Below are 15,295 nucleotides of genomic sequence, written 5' to 3' on the forward strand. Positions count from 1 at the left end.
TTCTTGGTCAAACTTTCAGATTTAAACAGATTAATTTTGTAAAATTAGAATTAGAAAAGTTCGACAGAGCTACATCACACTGTCGCCTAGCATTCATGGACTCACCCATCTTGACTCAGTTGTTGGTTTGGCGTCCAGGAAACGGCAGATAACTTTTGGCTAGTAGAAGCTAAGCATTAGCAACTCCACCACACAGCAGAACTCCTTCAGGCTTGTGTTATTTGTGGAGATAAAACATCAACATTGCAAAGTAAACAAAGTTGGTGGTAGAGTCGTGTTGCTGTTAGCCAATCAGAGACGAGAAGCCAGAATATTAGGAAATAAGACTCCAAAACCTGCCGTCTTCTGCTCCCCTGGCGAACTTGTAGTTCCTAAAATAGGAGCACCAGAGCTTTTTTCCCCCCACATAGATCGAGTCACAAGGCATTCGTTTATACTAGAGACCACTGCAGAACAAACAAGTGAGCTTGGTCTGTGAGGTTATTCCACCATTTTACACTTCTAATACTCAATTCTTTCATTCTGAATTCGGCTTTTTGAAAGACTTCGATTATTATTCAGTTTTGTCTAAAGTGGGACTTGCATGTATGGTTGTAGTTTTCTATAAGTTGAATTTTTCCAATAAAAACAGGTTGTCCATCCTTATGTGGTGACCTTTTTGTGAACTTTAACGCCATATTATGCAACTTTTTCATATCTTTGAATCGATTTCTTGAGCCAGTATGTGCTAAAATGACCCTTTACAGGGTCACTCAGACCCCCACCGCCCTCTATGGTCAGAATACCGCATTTGCAACTTCAGAGTGCCGGTCCGGTCTGTTGGACTTAGAAAAAAATGGAGCTGACATACATGTTGCAGTCTGCTACATGTTTCCTGCATGTTTTAGATCATGAACAAACCTCATTTGTTTAATTTAGTGGTGAATCACTCCTGTAGACACTAAGGAAGGCTGGGGAGACATTTCACAAGTTAGGTTAAGGTGTTAAATAGATGCAAGGAGATAGGTTTGATTCTACAAATGAACACGAGGGGGTGCTAAAAGCACCTTTAATAGATATATGTATAATCAACAACCCACTTTATTGCAGGCTTTCATACATTCATTCATACATTGGGGCGACGGTGGCACAGGAGTTAAGTGCTCGCCCCGAAATCGGAAGGTTGTAGGTTCGAGCCCCGCTCAGTCTGTCGCTGTCGTTGTGTCCTTGGGCAAGACACTTAACCCACGTTGCCTGCTGGAGGTGATCGGAGGAACCGGTGGCGCCAGCGCTCGGCAACCTCGCCTCTGTCAGTGCGTCCCAGGGCAGCTGTGGCTACATCGTAGCTCATCCCCACCAGTGTGTGAATGTGTGAATGATTGATTGTGTTGTAAAGCGCCTTGGGGGGTTCCATGACTCTAGAAGGCGCTATATCAAATACAGGCCATTTACCATTCAAGCCAAAACTCGCCAAGTATCTCGTACTAATACTGTTAAAACTACAGTCTAGAAATGGGCTTGTTTCTATAAAAATCTTCATTTATAGACTAGAAAATTGGCATTACCGTCATATTCTATAAACCTAGTCAAGCTTGAAAGTTTAGTTGCAGATGCTAAAATAAAAAATCCAGATTTTAATCGATGAATCATTTAATGAAAAACAAAGCTGCCAAAGGCGTCTATTTACACAACAAAATGAGTTTTTATAAATGTTTTATCAGTCTCTGCAGGAAGGAGCGCAAATTGCCAGGTAAAGAGAAGTCAAGTCCAGGATTATCCAGATTAAATGTAGTTTCAGGTTTTCCAGATTTCCCTGCATCATCCACAGATTGAAAAAAAAGGGAGAATGTGGCCAACTGTCTGCGCCTTTAATTTACTTTTCTTGCCAGAAATGTTTGGTCATGCTCGTCTTTCCTGCAGAGATTCAGACACGCTGGATCTGTGCCATTTTTTTCTTCTATGTTTTGGTCGCCCATCTGGTTAGAGGTGTAAAATGAAGCCTTACCTTCCAGGGAACGCGTAGAAAGGTTTCCTCTGCCGGCTCTGGTTTTGCTTCCTGTCAGCGTTTCCTAAGGCGCAGATTAGAAGCATTTCCGTTTTGGCCTAATTGCTGCTGTAAGTGTTGTCATCAGACTCTCTTATGCGAGGGAGCCGTCGTAGCCTCGGCTCTGCGCCCTCCTTCTCTTCCCCTCTCATTTTCCTCTTAACTCATCTTGCCTCCATGCCTTCCCTCAGGCAGCGTATTGATCAGGCTGCTTGTCATGCCTGCTGTCAGTTCCTGTCTCGCTTGCTCCCGACTGATCCAACGCCGCTTTCGCAGAGGGCAAACGGGGAGCGAGGCGGTGGAGGAGCGGCTGAGATCATGTAGTGATTTAGAAATCGTGAAAACGCGATGGACCAGTCATGGTGATGATATATCATCGCAGGGCGATGGAGGGGATAGAGAGGAAATGGATTAAAAAAATGGAGGCAGAGTGATGGAAGATTGGAGGTTTGTGTGTGTTTTGCTGCTGTTTGTAATTTTGTCAATGAACGCTCCAGAGAGGGAAAAGATTGACTGAACAGAGAGAGAGAGGGGGGGGGGGGGCTGAGCTGAGCTGAGGATTTTTACTTTTGCCTCGACTTGTAACTGAAATTGTCATTTGTGGATAATGATGCTCATTATCTGTACATATGCCAGATGGTTCATCCATTAATCATGTCACTTTTGTCTTTTTTTTTTGTTTCCTCTCCACCTTTGCATCATTTTATCGACCCGCCCGTCAGCTAAGCCACAGAACTCGGCCACCAGCGTGACGGTGTTGGCCGGGGCCCAGCCGGTCGTCGTTGCTCGCTGCACGTCGGCAAACGGTCGCCCTCCTGCCACGATCAAATGGGTGACCACAGCCGACGGCAACGCGACGATGGTGTCGCGCGCTGGTTCTGACAACACCGTGACGGTGACCAGCGAGTACAGCCTGGCTCCAAAGTCCTCGGACAACGGGAAGGACATCTCCTGCCTGGTGGACCACAGGACTCAGGCCAAGACGGAGAGCATACCGCTGAAGTTGGCTGTTCAGTGTAAAATACCACACACACCCACACACACTTCCTCTAATTTCCCCTGGTGTTCACGCACTAATGTGATCGGCTTTGCCAGTTTCAAACCTCTGAGTGATTAATTAAACTCCTTTTTTCTGTCCACCCCCCACCCTCATTGTCCTCCAATCACTTCCTGCCATTCATCTGTCATCTCCTAGATGCCCCTGAGGTGAGAATTGAGGGTTATGACAATAATTGGTACATAGGCCGAACAAACGCGGTGCTCATCTGCCAGGCGAATGGAAACCCCATCCCAACCTCCGTCACCTGGAAGGCGTGAGTGTTTCCTCTTTATGGAATATTTGTCACATCTTTTGCTCTCTCTCTTTCTTTTTGTCACGCTAGCCCCCCTCACTCATGGGTCTGCGGTCCTTGTTGAGCCGTAATCAGCGGTTTCATTACTTTTGGTGCAGAAGTGCGCTCTGATTATGGAGATGGCCGTAAAATTAGTCATTATGGACTAAATTTAACTCTTTCATGAGGCTCTGTTATATTATATTATCCTCCAATAACAAAATTCTGTCTTTAATCTAAAGAGCAAGTTCACAGAGAAACCATCTTGTTATTTTTTAAATATGATCATCACTCTGAGTTTCACATGCAGGCAAAACGTGAACATACAGTGGGGCAAAAAAGTATTTAGTCAGCCACCGATTGTGCAAGTTCTCCCACTTAAAATGATGACAGAGGTCAGTAATTTGCATCATAGGTACACTTCAACTGTGAGAGACAGAATGTGAAGAAAAAAAATCCATGAATTCACATGGCAGGATTTTTAAAGAATTTATTTGTAAATCAGGGTGGAAAATAAGTATTTGGTCACTTCAAACAAGGGAAATCTCTGGCTCTCACAGACCTGTAACGTCTTCTTTAAGAAGCTTTTCTGTCCTCCACTCGTTACCTGTATTAATGGCACCTGTTTGAACTCATTATCTGTATAAAAGACACCTGTCCACAGCCTCAAACAGTCAGACTCCAAACTCCACTATGGCCAAGACCAAAGAGCTTTCGAAGGACACCAGGAAAAGAATTGTAGACCTGCACCAGACTGGGAAGAGTGAATCTACAATAGGCAAGCAGCTTGGTGTGAACAAATCAACTGTGGGAGCAATTATCAGAAAATGGAAGACATACAAGACCACTGATAATCTCCCTCGATCTGGGGCTCCGCGCAAGATCTCATCCCGTGGGGTCAAAATGATCATGAGAACGGTGAGCAAGAATCCCAGAACCACACGGGGGGACCTGGTGAATGACCTGCAGAGAGCTGGGACCACAGTAACAAAGGTCACCATCAGTAACACACTACAACGGCAGGGAATCAAATCCTGCAGTGCCAGACGTGTTCCGCTGCTGAAGCCACTGCATGTCCAGGCCTGTCTGAAGTTTGCCAGAGAGCACATGGATGATACAGCAGAGGATTGGGAGAATGTCATGTGGTCAGATGAAACCAAAGTAGAACTTTTTGGTATAAACTCAACTCGTCGTGTTTGGAGGAAGAATACTAAGTTGCATCCCAAGAACACCATACCTACTGTGAAGCATGGGGGTGGGAACATCATGCTTTGGTGCTGTTTTTCTGCTAAGGGGACAGGACGACTGATCCGTGTTAAGGACAGAATGAATGGGGCCATGTATCGTGAGATTCTGAGCCAAAACCTCCTTCCATCATTGAGAGCTTTGAAGATGAAACGTGGCTGGGTCTTCCAACACGACAATGATCCCAAACACACCGCCCGGGCAACAAAGGAGTGGCTCCGTAAGAAGCATTTGAAAGTCCTGGAGTGGCCTAGCCAGTCTTGAGACCTCACCCCCATAGAAAATCTGTGGAGGGAGTTGAAAGTCCGTGTTGCTCGGCGACAGCCCCAAAACACCACTGCTCTCGAAAAGATCTGCATGGAGGAATGGGCCAAAATACCAGCTACTGTGTGTGCAAACCTGGTAAAGACCTATAGTAATCGTTTGACCTCTGTTGTTGCCAACAAAGGCTATGTTACAAAGTATTGAGTTGAATTTTTGTTATTGACCACGTAATTATTTTCCACCCTGATTTACAAATAAATTCTTTAAAAACCTGCCATGTGAATTCATGGATTATTTTTCACATTCTGTCTCTCACAGTTGAAGTGTACCTATGATGTAAATTACTGACCTCTGTCATCATTTTAAGTGGGAGAACTTGCACAATTGGTGGCTGACTAAATACTTTTTTGCCCCACTGTAGCTTTCCACCCCTATTTCCTGCTGTAGCCGCCAAAATAAAAGACAGGGAAACGCACGGGTCAGGAATCTGACGGATCTACGTCACACTGTCACTTAACATTCACGGACACGGCCATCTTGGCTCAAGAATGAGAAGGCTTGCAGCCTTTTGAGGACAGAGCGTCTTTGCTACTAGAAGCTAACCATTAGCATTAGCAAGTCCACAACACTGCAGAGCTAATTCAGGCTTGTGTTATTTGTGGAGATGAAACATCAACATTGCAGAGCAAACACAGTCTGTGGTAGAGTCGCGTTGCTGTTAGCCAATCAGAGGCGAGATGTCCGAATATCAGGAAATAAGACTCCAAATCCTGCCGTCTGCTGCTCATCTGTTCTCTGGCTCTTTTTTACTTCCTGAAACAGGAGTGCCAGAGCCCTTTCCTCACAGCAATTGTCTCACAAGCCAGTAAATAGTACTAAAGACCGCTGCAAACGTGTTGGAAAATAGTTGAATGAGAGCTTTAAAATGATTTTAGGCCTGTGTTCAGAGGTTTTTCATCGCCCTCATAAGTAAAAATGGATCACCTTCTGAGAAGGTTTGAAAAGCGATTAGTGTTGCTCAGGCCATCGAGATGACTGGATTTTATTGACACCGAACAATGGAGCACATTTCTGTAAATGCTCATCTCATGGTGCACACAGCCCTTCTATTCATCTTTATTTGTCCCTCTCACTTTCCGTCTGTCTCACGCCGATGCGCTGGTATTCCCCTCAGCGTGGCCGGGGAGATGCCAGACACGGTGCAGATTACCCAGAACGAGCTGAGGGTGCTGAAGGTAGACGAGTCTGTCAACACCACTTTTGTCTGCGAGGTCAAGAACGGCATCGGAACATCCAAAGAGCTGGTGGCGGTCTTCGTCAGAGGTGAGCCACGCACATTTTGAGCTCCCGCACACAAACACGCAAAGGATTTTCCTTGAGATGCAGGTGAGATTTGAGGTCGTTTGCACGGACGCACGAGTGCATCACATTAGTCAGGAGTCATCAGCTGATGTGTCCTATTTGTGCACCTGTCCTCTAAATTGATTAAAACTACACTTTGTGTAATTTGCACAAGTTTCAAACGTCCAAACATGCTGATAAATTGGCAAATTAGCTTGGTATTCCTTCATCACGTCGACTCACCTCAGGCTCGGAAATGAAAACATTTATTTCCTGATAGCTGATGAAGTGGAACCAAGTGCTCTTTCATCACGCTAGCCACACATTTCCTGGTGTTTTATGCTCTTATTGCTTCCTCAGGGATACACCTTGTTCAGCCTCACTCGTTACATAAACACTCATTTTCTCCGGGCTGAGGACGGTCCCGGGCGTTCAGAGTAGGCTTAGTGGGTCCAGCTGCTCTGTCCTGGTGTGTGTTCGGGTTTGGGAGACTGGTTTTGTGTTCATGCTGTTCAGTTCTCTCCTTCAGTTTTGGATTTCTCTTCCTCTGCTTGCAACAAAGAGTGCATGCCACTTTTATGTCTCTTTGCATGCCGTTAACAAGCTGTATTATCTAAGTTTCTGCGCCTCGGCGGTGCCCAAGGCCTCTCTGCCAGTTTGTGCATCTGAAGAAAATGGTTCATCGTTTTTCTCAAAAAGCTTTTAATGGGCCGCGCTGGGTCTTCGTCAGATATTTTTAGCAATTTTCCTTTTTTTTTTTTTTTTACCTGAGAGTGTCGTGATTGCCGGGGCTGAGTGGCTTCTCAGCAGTGCACTCTAGCACTAATGACAACAGAAGGGACCAAAGCAAATCACTATAAGTGATGCGTTTCACTCAAAATGATACCTCTGACTTTGGAATAAAGTCTGTTTTCATTTTGAAGTTTGATGCAAACATCTATTGTGTGTGTGCATGTTTGCTGTCTTGAGGAGATGTTCATTCAGGTGTGTGTGTGTGTGTGTGTGTGCACGTGTCCAGGTGGAACCATCCGGTGTAATTAAAAAGAAAAGCCGCCAGCCCCCTTTCAGCTGGGCTCCCTCATCCCCCCCTCATACAAAATGCATCTCCTTCCAGTTCTGTCACCCACTAGCACTTAACCTGAGGTACTTTTTTTGCTGACATAGTGATAAAACTTATCCATAATGGGTGAGAAAGTGATTTTTTCCCCTGCTAGCTAGACCTTAAAAGCCACCAAGCTCCATTAACGCCCTAATTTTTTAGCTTTTGTCATCTTGCTGACTTCTTATTCTGCATTTTTCTTCTCCACTTTTACATCTTGCTACAAGTCCCTTGGCGTTTGATGATGCATGCGTCACTGCTCCTCTGGGGCCGCGTTGCGGCTCTGCGTACAGTAGCCTCTGTCGCACAAAGGATGCCACCGGCTCCTGCTGCTTTACAAGGAAGATGCAAAGATCCGGGAAGCAGGTGGGGCAAGATGGAGGCTGCTGCTTGTAGACGACAAAGTCGGGGAGTGTGCGATGAGATAAATCAGTGCAATCCTTAGTCAGAGAGGGGAGAGAGTAAAGACATGAGGGATGGAGGGGGAGAGCGCGGTGCTGACAGCGTTTAAAACTCCCATGGGAATCTCCTGCCAGTGCATCTCCACAGCCATTGGCCTCCACTATCTCTCAGCATGGCGTGTGTTTCTGTCACTCTCCAAGCCTCTCAGAGCGGATCAGTCACCCTTTGCTGCTTCAGCTCCTCGCCGCCTCTCTTCTCACTCCTCTCTTTTATCCTACATTTACCCTTCTCTCCCACTTTCATACTTTGTTCTTCTCCCTGTTCTCATTTCCTTGGATCCTCTTGTTGAGTTTCCTCATCCCCATCCCTTCTCACGCTCCAAGTCTTGCTCCCTGGCTGCCGACAGCCTCCTCCTCCCATCCCACTCCGGTCTTACTCATTTGCAGAGGAGGAGGAGGACAAGATGCGAGCTAAATCTGCCGGCAGTTAAGAGGTGACTAAGACGACCGGCAAAATGTCAAGAGTGAAGCATGGTTGTGGAGCGCAGGGACTGAAAGGAGTGTGCAGAAAGAAAGCCGTCAACGTCGAGGAGAAGCGGCGGAAGGGAGTGGATGATGATCACGACGGAGAGTAAGACAGATGTGCAACGACTCCAGACGGGGCTGTGATTCAGACCTGCAGAGACTAATGTGAATGCGTGTAGACAAACGGGGCTAAGAGGGGCCGACAGGCGTGAAATGGTCAGCACCTGCTACATGGCAGGTCCCCCTCTCGTTTATACCCCACAGCTGCATGATAAACACACACACACACACACACACACACACACACACACACACGAGTCTGCTTACTCGAGTTTTCTGCCCCCAGTCGTGCCCTACACACTTTGAGCACAGAGAGGGGTGGATGTCCTCTCTTCTCCTTGCCTCTCCTCCTCTCATCTTCGATCCTCCTGCTTACTCATCCGCAAACACACTCCCTCTTTTCTTTCCTTTCCTTTTCATCTCTCTCTCTCTCTCTCTCTCGCCAACTCCCTCGCTGGAATCTGCTCTTTTCGTTGCGCCTTTCATCCTCTCAGTTAGCATATGCTCTCTCCTCATCCCACCTGTCTTCCTCAGGTTGCCTTTCAGCCTCCGCAGGAACGATGTCGATCTCTCTGCTCGGAGGAGCGACTCCTGCCCCCAACATCCACTCTTCCTTTCTTGGATGTGCCATCTTCCTCTCTCTCTCAGCTCAACTGTTAAATAGCAGCAGCTCTTCTTTAATCACAGCTTAGTAGCTTCCACACTTTCTTCCATCCCTCCGTTCTAGGTTTCTCTCAGGGGGAGTTCTTGTGTGGCTAACCCAGATTCCCTCCATCTTTTTTTTTTCTACCTTTGTTGGTACAAAAAGGGGCAACCCAGCAGAACGTCTTAAAAAAAAAATGGTTAAACGCCCTGAATTGAATCCCCCATGTGGTCCTCAGTTCAGCGGAAAAGAGATTTCCTTTCAATTCGATGCAATCTCTCCCATTTTCTGACTCATCTAAGGAGACAGTTCAAGGGCAAGGGGCTTGGCTGTTTTCCTCCACTGAGTTTGGAGGGTGTGTGTGTGTGTGTGTGCGAGTGTGTGTGTGTGTGTGTGTACGTGTGCATGCATGCATCTGCCCGTCTCTGTCAGCGTGTGTCTCTTGCCATGCGAAAACAGCCAGAGCTCAGGTCTGATGGAGCCAAGTCTCCCTGCAGCCTTGCAACCGGCCCTTGTCCCCCACCCATCATTAGCACACACACGTGCGCGAACGTTTGTGCAGCAAGTGCACGAGTCTGTTCACTTAACGCCCTCAAAGACAGTCCCGCAGAGCTGGGCTCTCCATGCAGTCAAGCCCAGCATCAGACCACTGATGACCGTCCTGCTGTGTGTGTGTGTGTGTGTGTGTGTGTGTGTGTGTGTGTGTGTGTGTGTGTGTGTGTGTCTACAACCATGCATGTGTTTTTTTTTGGGGGGGGGGGGGGGGGGGAGGTTGTAGTAAACTTTACTTCTGCTCCATCTCTCTCATCACTCGCGGTCATTTGAAGCACACAGGCTTCTTGGACGTGACTCCATAAGAAGCATGCAGCGTTTTGGCCTCGACGGCGTGTTCGAGGGAGGAATTACTTTGATGTCGTTGTTCATTTTTTCCTTTTCTTTCGCCAGTCATCCACGCAGCTTTCATATTTCGCACTAATTCATCCGATGGCGTGTTTATAAAATGCTCCCTTCTTGCCCACTTAGATGATTCGAGGCCTCCTCCTCGAGCGCCGGAGCCCGTTCTGGCAGCTCGGCGCGACTCGGATCCATCTCTAGAAGTCGTCGTATCCGGAAAGTTGGAATAAAACATGAGTTATCCACAAAAGGATTTTAAAAGATCATAGAAGCAACTTAAATGTAATTGAATGAGCATTATTTTGAGAGAATTAGCATTTTAATGTTGGTCTAATTCCCTTTGATGTGGTGGAGATGCGTGGCAGCATTTGGCCTCAGAGTTTGCACAGCTCCACAGAGCCTGAGGCGATAATGCATTTCTCATGTTCCTGTTACAAGTGGACACGGAGTCCTTGCTCTCGCTCTCATCTGTGAATAGGACGGTTTAGCACAGCATGCCAGGCGAGAGAGTCTGAGCGTTGGAAGGGAGAAAGAAAACGTATGAAAGAAGCTGAAAATTGTATCCATCATTATTAATTCTTTCCCGGGGCATATGCTCTGTAAAAAAAAAAAAGGGCTGAGAAAAGCAGCATAAGACAGAAGTACAAATGTAAATTGGAGCGATTACAGGGAAAATGGATTTAGAGTTGCAGAGAGCGTGCAGCAGACAGCTGGTGAAGTGGAGGCAGAGATGGAGAAGTGGAGGACAGACTAGGCAGACGGTACGGAGGAAGAAAAGAGCCGAGCGCAGGTATACACAGCAGCAGACTTCCATTTTCTCTGTGACAAGAATCGGTGTTACAAGGGTAATTCTGTCAGCCGCCGTACGCTCAACAGGAAGGGCCGGCTTCCACCGGATTTCAAATGGGAGCGACAATAAGAATTAGACTGATTTGCTGCTTTCAAATTTCAGGAAGGGATTTCAGCAGCAGGAGTCGTGTTGTTAACCCTCCGCTGCCTCAGATGAAAGCAACAGAGAAGTTCCCGATCGCTCTAAACCGAGGACTGGAATTAAAAATTCATTTGCTCCCCGCGAGTTTCAAACTGTAGCCGAAGTGCTCGAACCTGAGTGGATCTTGAATACTCGAGAGCGGAGACGTGACCATTTCAACCTTGTTTACATGCAGCTCTAAAGTGCAAGCTCCATGCTTTTAGCTCCAGCGTCAGGTGGAAGGAGCTCCCAGTGGCAGATTATTTCTGAGAGTGAGGTCGGCGCAAACGAAAATGCTCTGACCGGCAGAGGCAGAGAGGCTCTCTTCGTGTGATGGGAATAAGCAAGAGTCAGGAGCAGAACATGTTAGGACAAAAGCGGAACCAGAGGAGCTCTGATCAGCAGGAAGTATTCACGTGAGACGATGGGATGAGAGAGATGAAAGGAGAGTCTGAGAATCAAGAGCCTTCATAAATAAACAAAGCCATGCAGAACAAAAGCAAGCGGTGTGCGAGAAACGTGTTTTGAAGATTGACGCTGGTGTGAATGCATGCTTTGCGTTGTTGGGTGGGATCGTTCAAATAAACAACTGCAGGCTCTTCTGCCTGTTCTGAAGAATCCAAACATCACACCCATACGTGACTGTAGGGATGCAAGAAAATACCAATCCACTCAGTTATTGCAGTATTTTTCGTGTTAGGATACCAAATCAGTATTTAAAATCAGGCAGCAGCGGTTTCCACCACCTTTATTCTGACTAAACAAGATCCCGCGATAACACCGGATCTGCCCTAGAAGCTTCTGGCCGTTTCCAGTAAAGTTCCGTTTTAAAAATGGCGACGCATGGATGGACTGGTCGACCGCCTGATTCATCGCGCCAGTGCACCTCTTTAGTAGAGCCCATTTAAAGTGGGGCACATAAAGCTGCTGCCGGTTTGATACTTGGTCAGAACATTGATTTATTTAACTTTGGTTAAATGTTTGACTTTAATATTGAACTGTGCACCAAACAAAAAATCCAAAAGTCGTTAAATTCAGTGTTTAAAAACAGATCAGGGATCAGAAATGTTCATCCAGTGTAATTGGTGACATGCAAACAAGATGGAAAACGTCCCAAAAAAAAAAAATTCAGCATTACGTGACGGCCATCGGGTGACCTCGATCTCTACATGTCTGCATCAGTATCAGCTAGTCAAATATCGCAGCATATGCAAATATCACCAGGCTTTTAGTATTGCGACACATCAGATAGTAATGGTAAATGGCCTGTATTTGAAATAACACCCTCTAGAGTCCTAGAACCCCCCCAAGGTGCTTTACAACACATCAGTCATTCATCCATTCACACCCTGGTGGGGATGAGCTACGATGTAGCCACAGCTGCCCTGGGGCGCACTGACAGAGGCGAGGCTGCCGAGCGCTGGCGCCACCGGTCCCTCCGACCTCCACCAGCAGGCAACGTGGGTTAAGCGTCTTGCCCAAGGACACAATCACAGTGACAGACTGAGCGAGGGCTCGAACCTGCAACCTTACGCTTACGAGGTGAGCGTCGCTCATCGAGATGGTCTCCCCTGCATTGTGATGAATATCGTATCGTAGGGCTGGACGATGTGGAAGAAAAGCATATTAAGAAAAAAATTCAAATTGTCAGATATCAGTAATAATTTATAACTATAGACAATTGTAGAATGACATGTTAATTGCAGCCCTGGCCATTATACGTCGTTACTTTACGACGAGGCTAGCTTGGTTTTTATTGATTCTCTGCTAATTTAGCAAACGACCGTTGTAAAAAATCTAAATATTGCTGGTTTAACCCCTTTTTCTGGGACAGTTTCCTCTTCCTCTCTGCTGCTGCGTGCTGTTAAAGGGCAAGTCACCCCCTGCCAGATTCTTACTCAACTCCCACTTCCTGTTTGAAAAAAGCAACAAATGCTGTTGCCTAACAGACCGAGAGGGTGGAGCCTCTAACAAATACACACACTCATGACATTGTGACATCATAATGTACCATCTAACATCATAGTGTACCTCTTAGCCAGTAGCGATGGCAGATTTAAATTCAAATGCAGTGCTGAGTTTTTGCCTGACGACAGTTCTAGGCAGAATATTTAAATTTGAACTAAGATGCACTAAAGTGCCGAATTATTGACTACATTTGTCTGCAGCACAATTGAACACTCATTTATATAGTTTATCAGCAAAAAAAAAAATGGTGATTTGGAGTGACTTGCTCTTTAAAGTCAGGTGTTTTCTGTTCTGGACAGAGGGGAGGGCTTGGTGATGGAGCATCCCTGGGTCTGGCTTTTTGATTGGCTGCGAGTAACTAATGACTAAGCTACCCTTTAGGCTAAAAAAGAAAAGAAACCTTTTATTGACCCATGTTTTTCTATCCCACCACGTCTGTTGATGGATATATACAGTTATTGAGTTATTGTCCGGCCCGATGGTACCATCAGAGTCTTGCCAGTACGCACCTCTGCTCCAGAGCAAGGTGCTTTGCAACGCTGTTCTTGGTTGAAGGATTAACATGAAAGCATTTCTAGTGCAGTAAAAGAATCAGTGGCACAAATGCCTCGAATCCTTTAAAAGTAGGAATAATATACACACAGAATCAATTTCCTTCCCAAACGCTAGGCTTACTATTTAAATCTCCAAAGATTACACGTTGCCGTAGAAACGGCTTATGAAATAAAATCTCGGCAGACATTTGAATGTATTCATCCTTCCTGTTGAAGTTGACTCATTTGATATGTTGTCTACATACTGCCATGCTGCATAACGAGAGCCGTTTGGAGGGTTTTTTCCTTCTTCCAAGCACTTCACACTACGGTGACTGCAAACAACATTACATCTGGCAGCGGTACTGCCAACAACCCCGCCTCCCAGCCCACGCGGTAATAGACGATGACCACACTGAGGAGAGCGGCCACGGACTCTGTTTTCAGGGAGTTGTCACAACCCTCAGTGTCTGAAAGTCATGACCTGAAACAAGCCTTTGCACAGCAGAAATACTTCTTTCTTCTTGGGATTTTACCAAACCTTTTTTTTAGTAGAGCTGGCGCCGTTTTATTACGTTTTACTAAAATGCAACGTAGCTCGTTTATATGTGATTGTATGAAAATGGTTGCATTTTATTGTTTTTGCAGGAAAGCATTTATAAGAAGCCATAATGTTTTATTGGGAGGCATATCTAACAGGTTCCTCACTTTCATAATGGAATAAAAATCCCATGCAGTTTAAAGCTGAGCTGTTGACGTGGGGACGTGTGGAACGGTCAGGATTACTAATATCTTACCTGTTCAGGTGGCTTTTTGAACAACCTCAGTGTTTAGAAACAAATGAGTTCTGATTAAATTAGCAATAAATACTGTTAGTTTTTGCCGGAATAAATGCAACAATTGACAGAAATTAAAATATTGGGGGGCAGTCACATCAACTGCCATTAAATATTTGGGATTACAGTTGATTCAGAACAGTGGCGCCCCCAGAAAATCTCCATGGGGGACCACAGCTGTGACTCTACCTGTCAGTGGTGGTCACATTGGTGTTGGCCAATCGGAGATGAGATTTCCAAATATCAGGAAGTAAGACTAAATCCTGCTGTCTGAAGCAACTTTAAAGGGACTTTACGGAGTTTTGAATTTTTATGCTCGCGATTGCCCCCTCAGGCCAAAAGCGTAACGGCAGCTTCAATAGTAGGCTCGTGCATGAGGCGCACATGCTGTACGTGCACACTCCTTAACGAAAATAACAGCTGAAACAGTCCCTTGTGTGTGTGTGTGTGTGTGTGTGTGTGTGTCAGAGGACAGAGGACAGGAGAACACGCAGCTAATTAATTAAATAATTTGGTTCTGTACCTTTCTCTTCAGCACAGCCGACAAAGGTTTATGATGGGTCAGTCCTCCTGCATGCTCAGATCATTCCCTTCCCTTGCTTGAAAAATTGTTCCAAAATGAAAGTTGAACCCACATCTTTTTTATCTGTGAATTCAATGCCGTTCTGTGAGTCTCTAATTAAATTTTGGGCATCTTACTGTAAAAAAATATACCATTAATGTAAAAAAAAAACTCTAAATGAACTACGGTCACACCCAGAATTGAACCCAGGACTTCTGCACGAGAGTCTGACATCTTACTAGGTGAGCTAAAGCACCAGTGACGTCCCTCGTATCTGTAACATTTACATCCTTGATGACAGTTGAAACAACGTTCAAAGATCGGTTCTGAGTGAAAACGGCTATTTTGTTGCTAATTTGCAGGAAATATCTAGAAGAAAGTTCTACAGAAAGTAGCTAAGGGTCCTCAGAAATGTAGCTAGGTTTGTCACTAGGCGTTAGGAACAGCGACAAAGTGGCACTGCCTCTCTCTCTGCTGCTAAAGCTACTGATAGCAAACGCTACGGGCGATGCCTGAGCGTGAATGCGCATGAAGCAGCCTGCTCGACCCGAGCATCTCTCTTTTTCTGTGATTTTGCAGAAAAACAAGCAATCACAGTAA

The 15,295-nt window shown here is 45.8% G+C and overlaps 1 protein-coding gene across 2 annotated transcripts in view; it reads left to right on the plus strand.

The window, feature by feature from the left end:
* The window catches only part of si:ch73-22o12.1 (nectin-2), a 157,097-nt gene that overhangs the window by 59,413 nt on the left and 82,389 nt on the right, over window positions 1-15,295 (plus strand). For both annotated transcript variants that reach the window (XM_015950281.3, XM_070551116.1), the window contains exons 4-6: window positions 2,746-3,039; window positions 3,219-3,336; window positions 6,038-6,186. In XM_015950281.3, the coding sequence (XP_015805767.3) occupies window positions 2,746-3,039; window positions 3,219-3,336; window positions 6,038-6,186 (561 nt within the window). The remainder of the gene's footprint in view (window positions 1-2,745; window positions 3,040-3,218; window positions 3,337-6,037; window positions 6,187-15,295) is intronic.

This window comes from Nothobranchius furzeri, chromosome 5 (genome assembly GCF_043380555.1).
Source record: "Nothobranchius furzeri strain GRZ-AD chromosome 5, NfurGRZ-RIMD1, whole genome shotgun sequence".
NCBI classification, from domain to species: domain Eukaryota; kingdom Metazoa; phylum Chordata; class Actinopteri; order Cyprinodontiformes; family Nothobranchiidae; genus Nothobranchius; species Nothobranchius furzeri.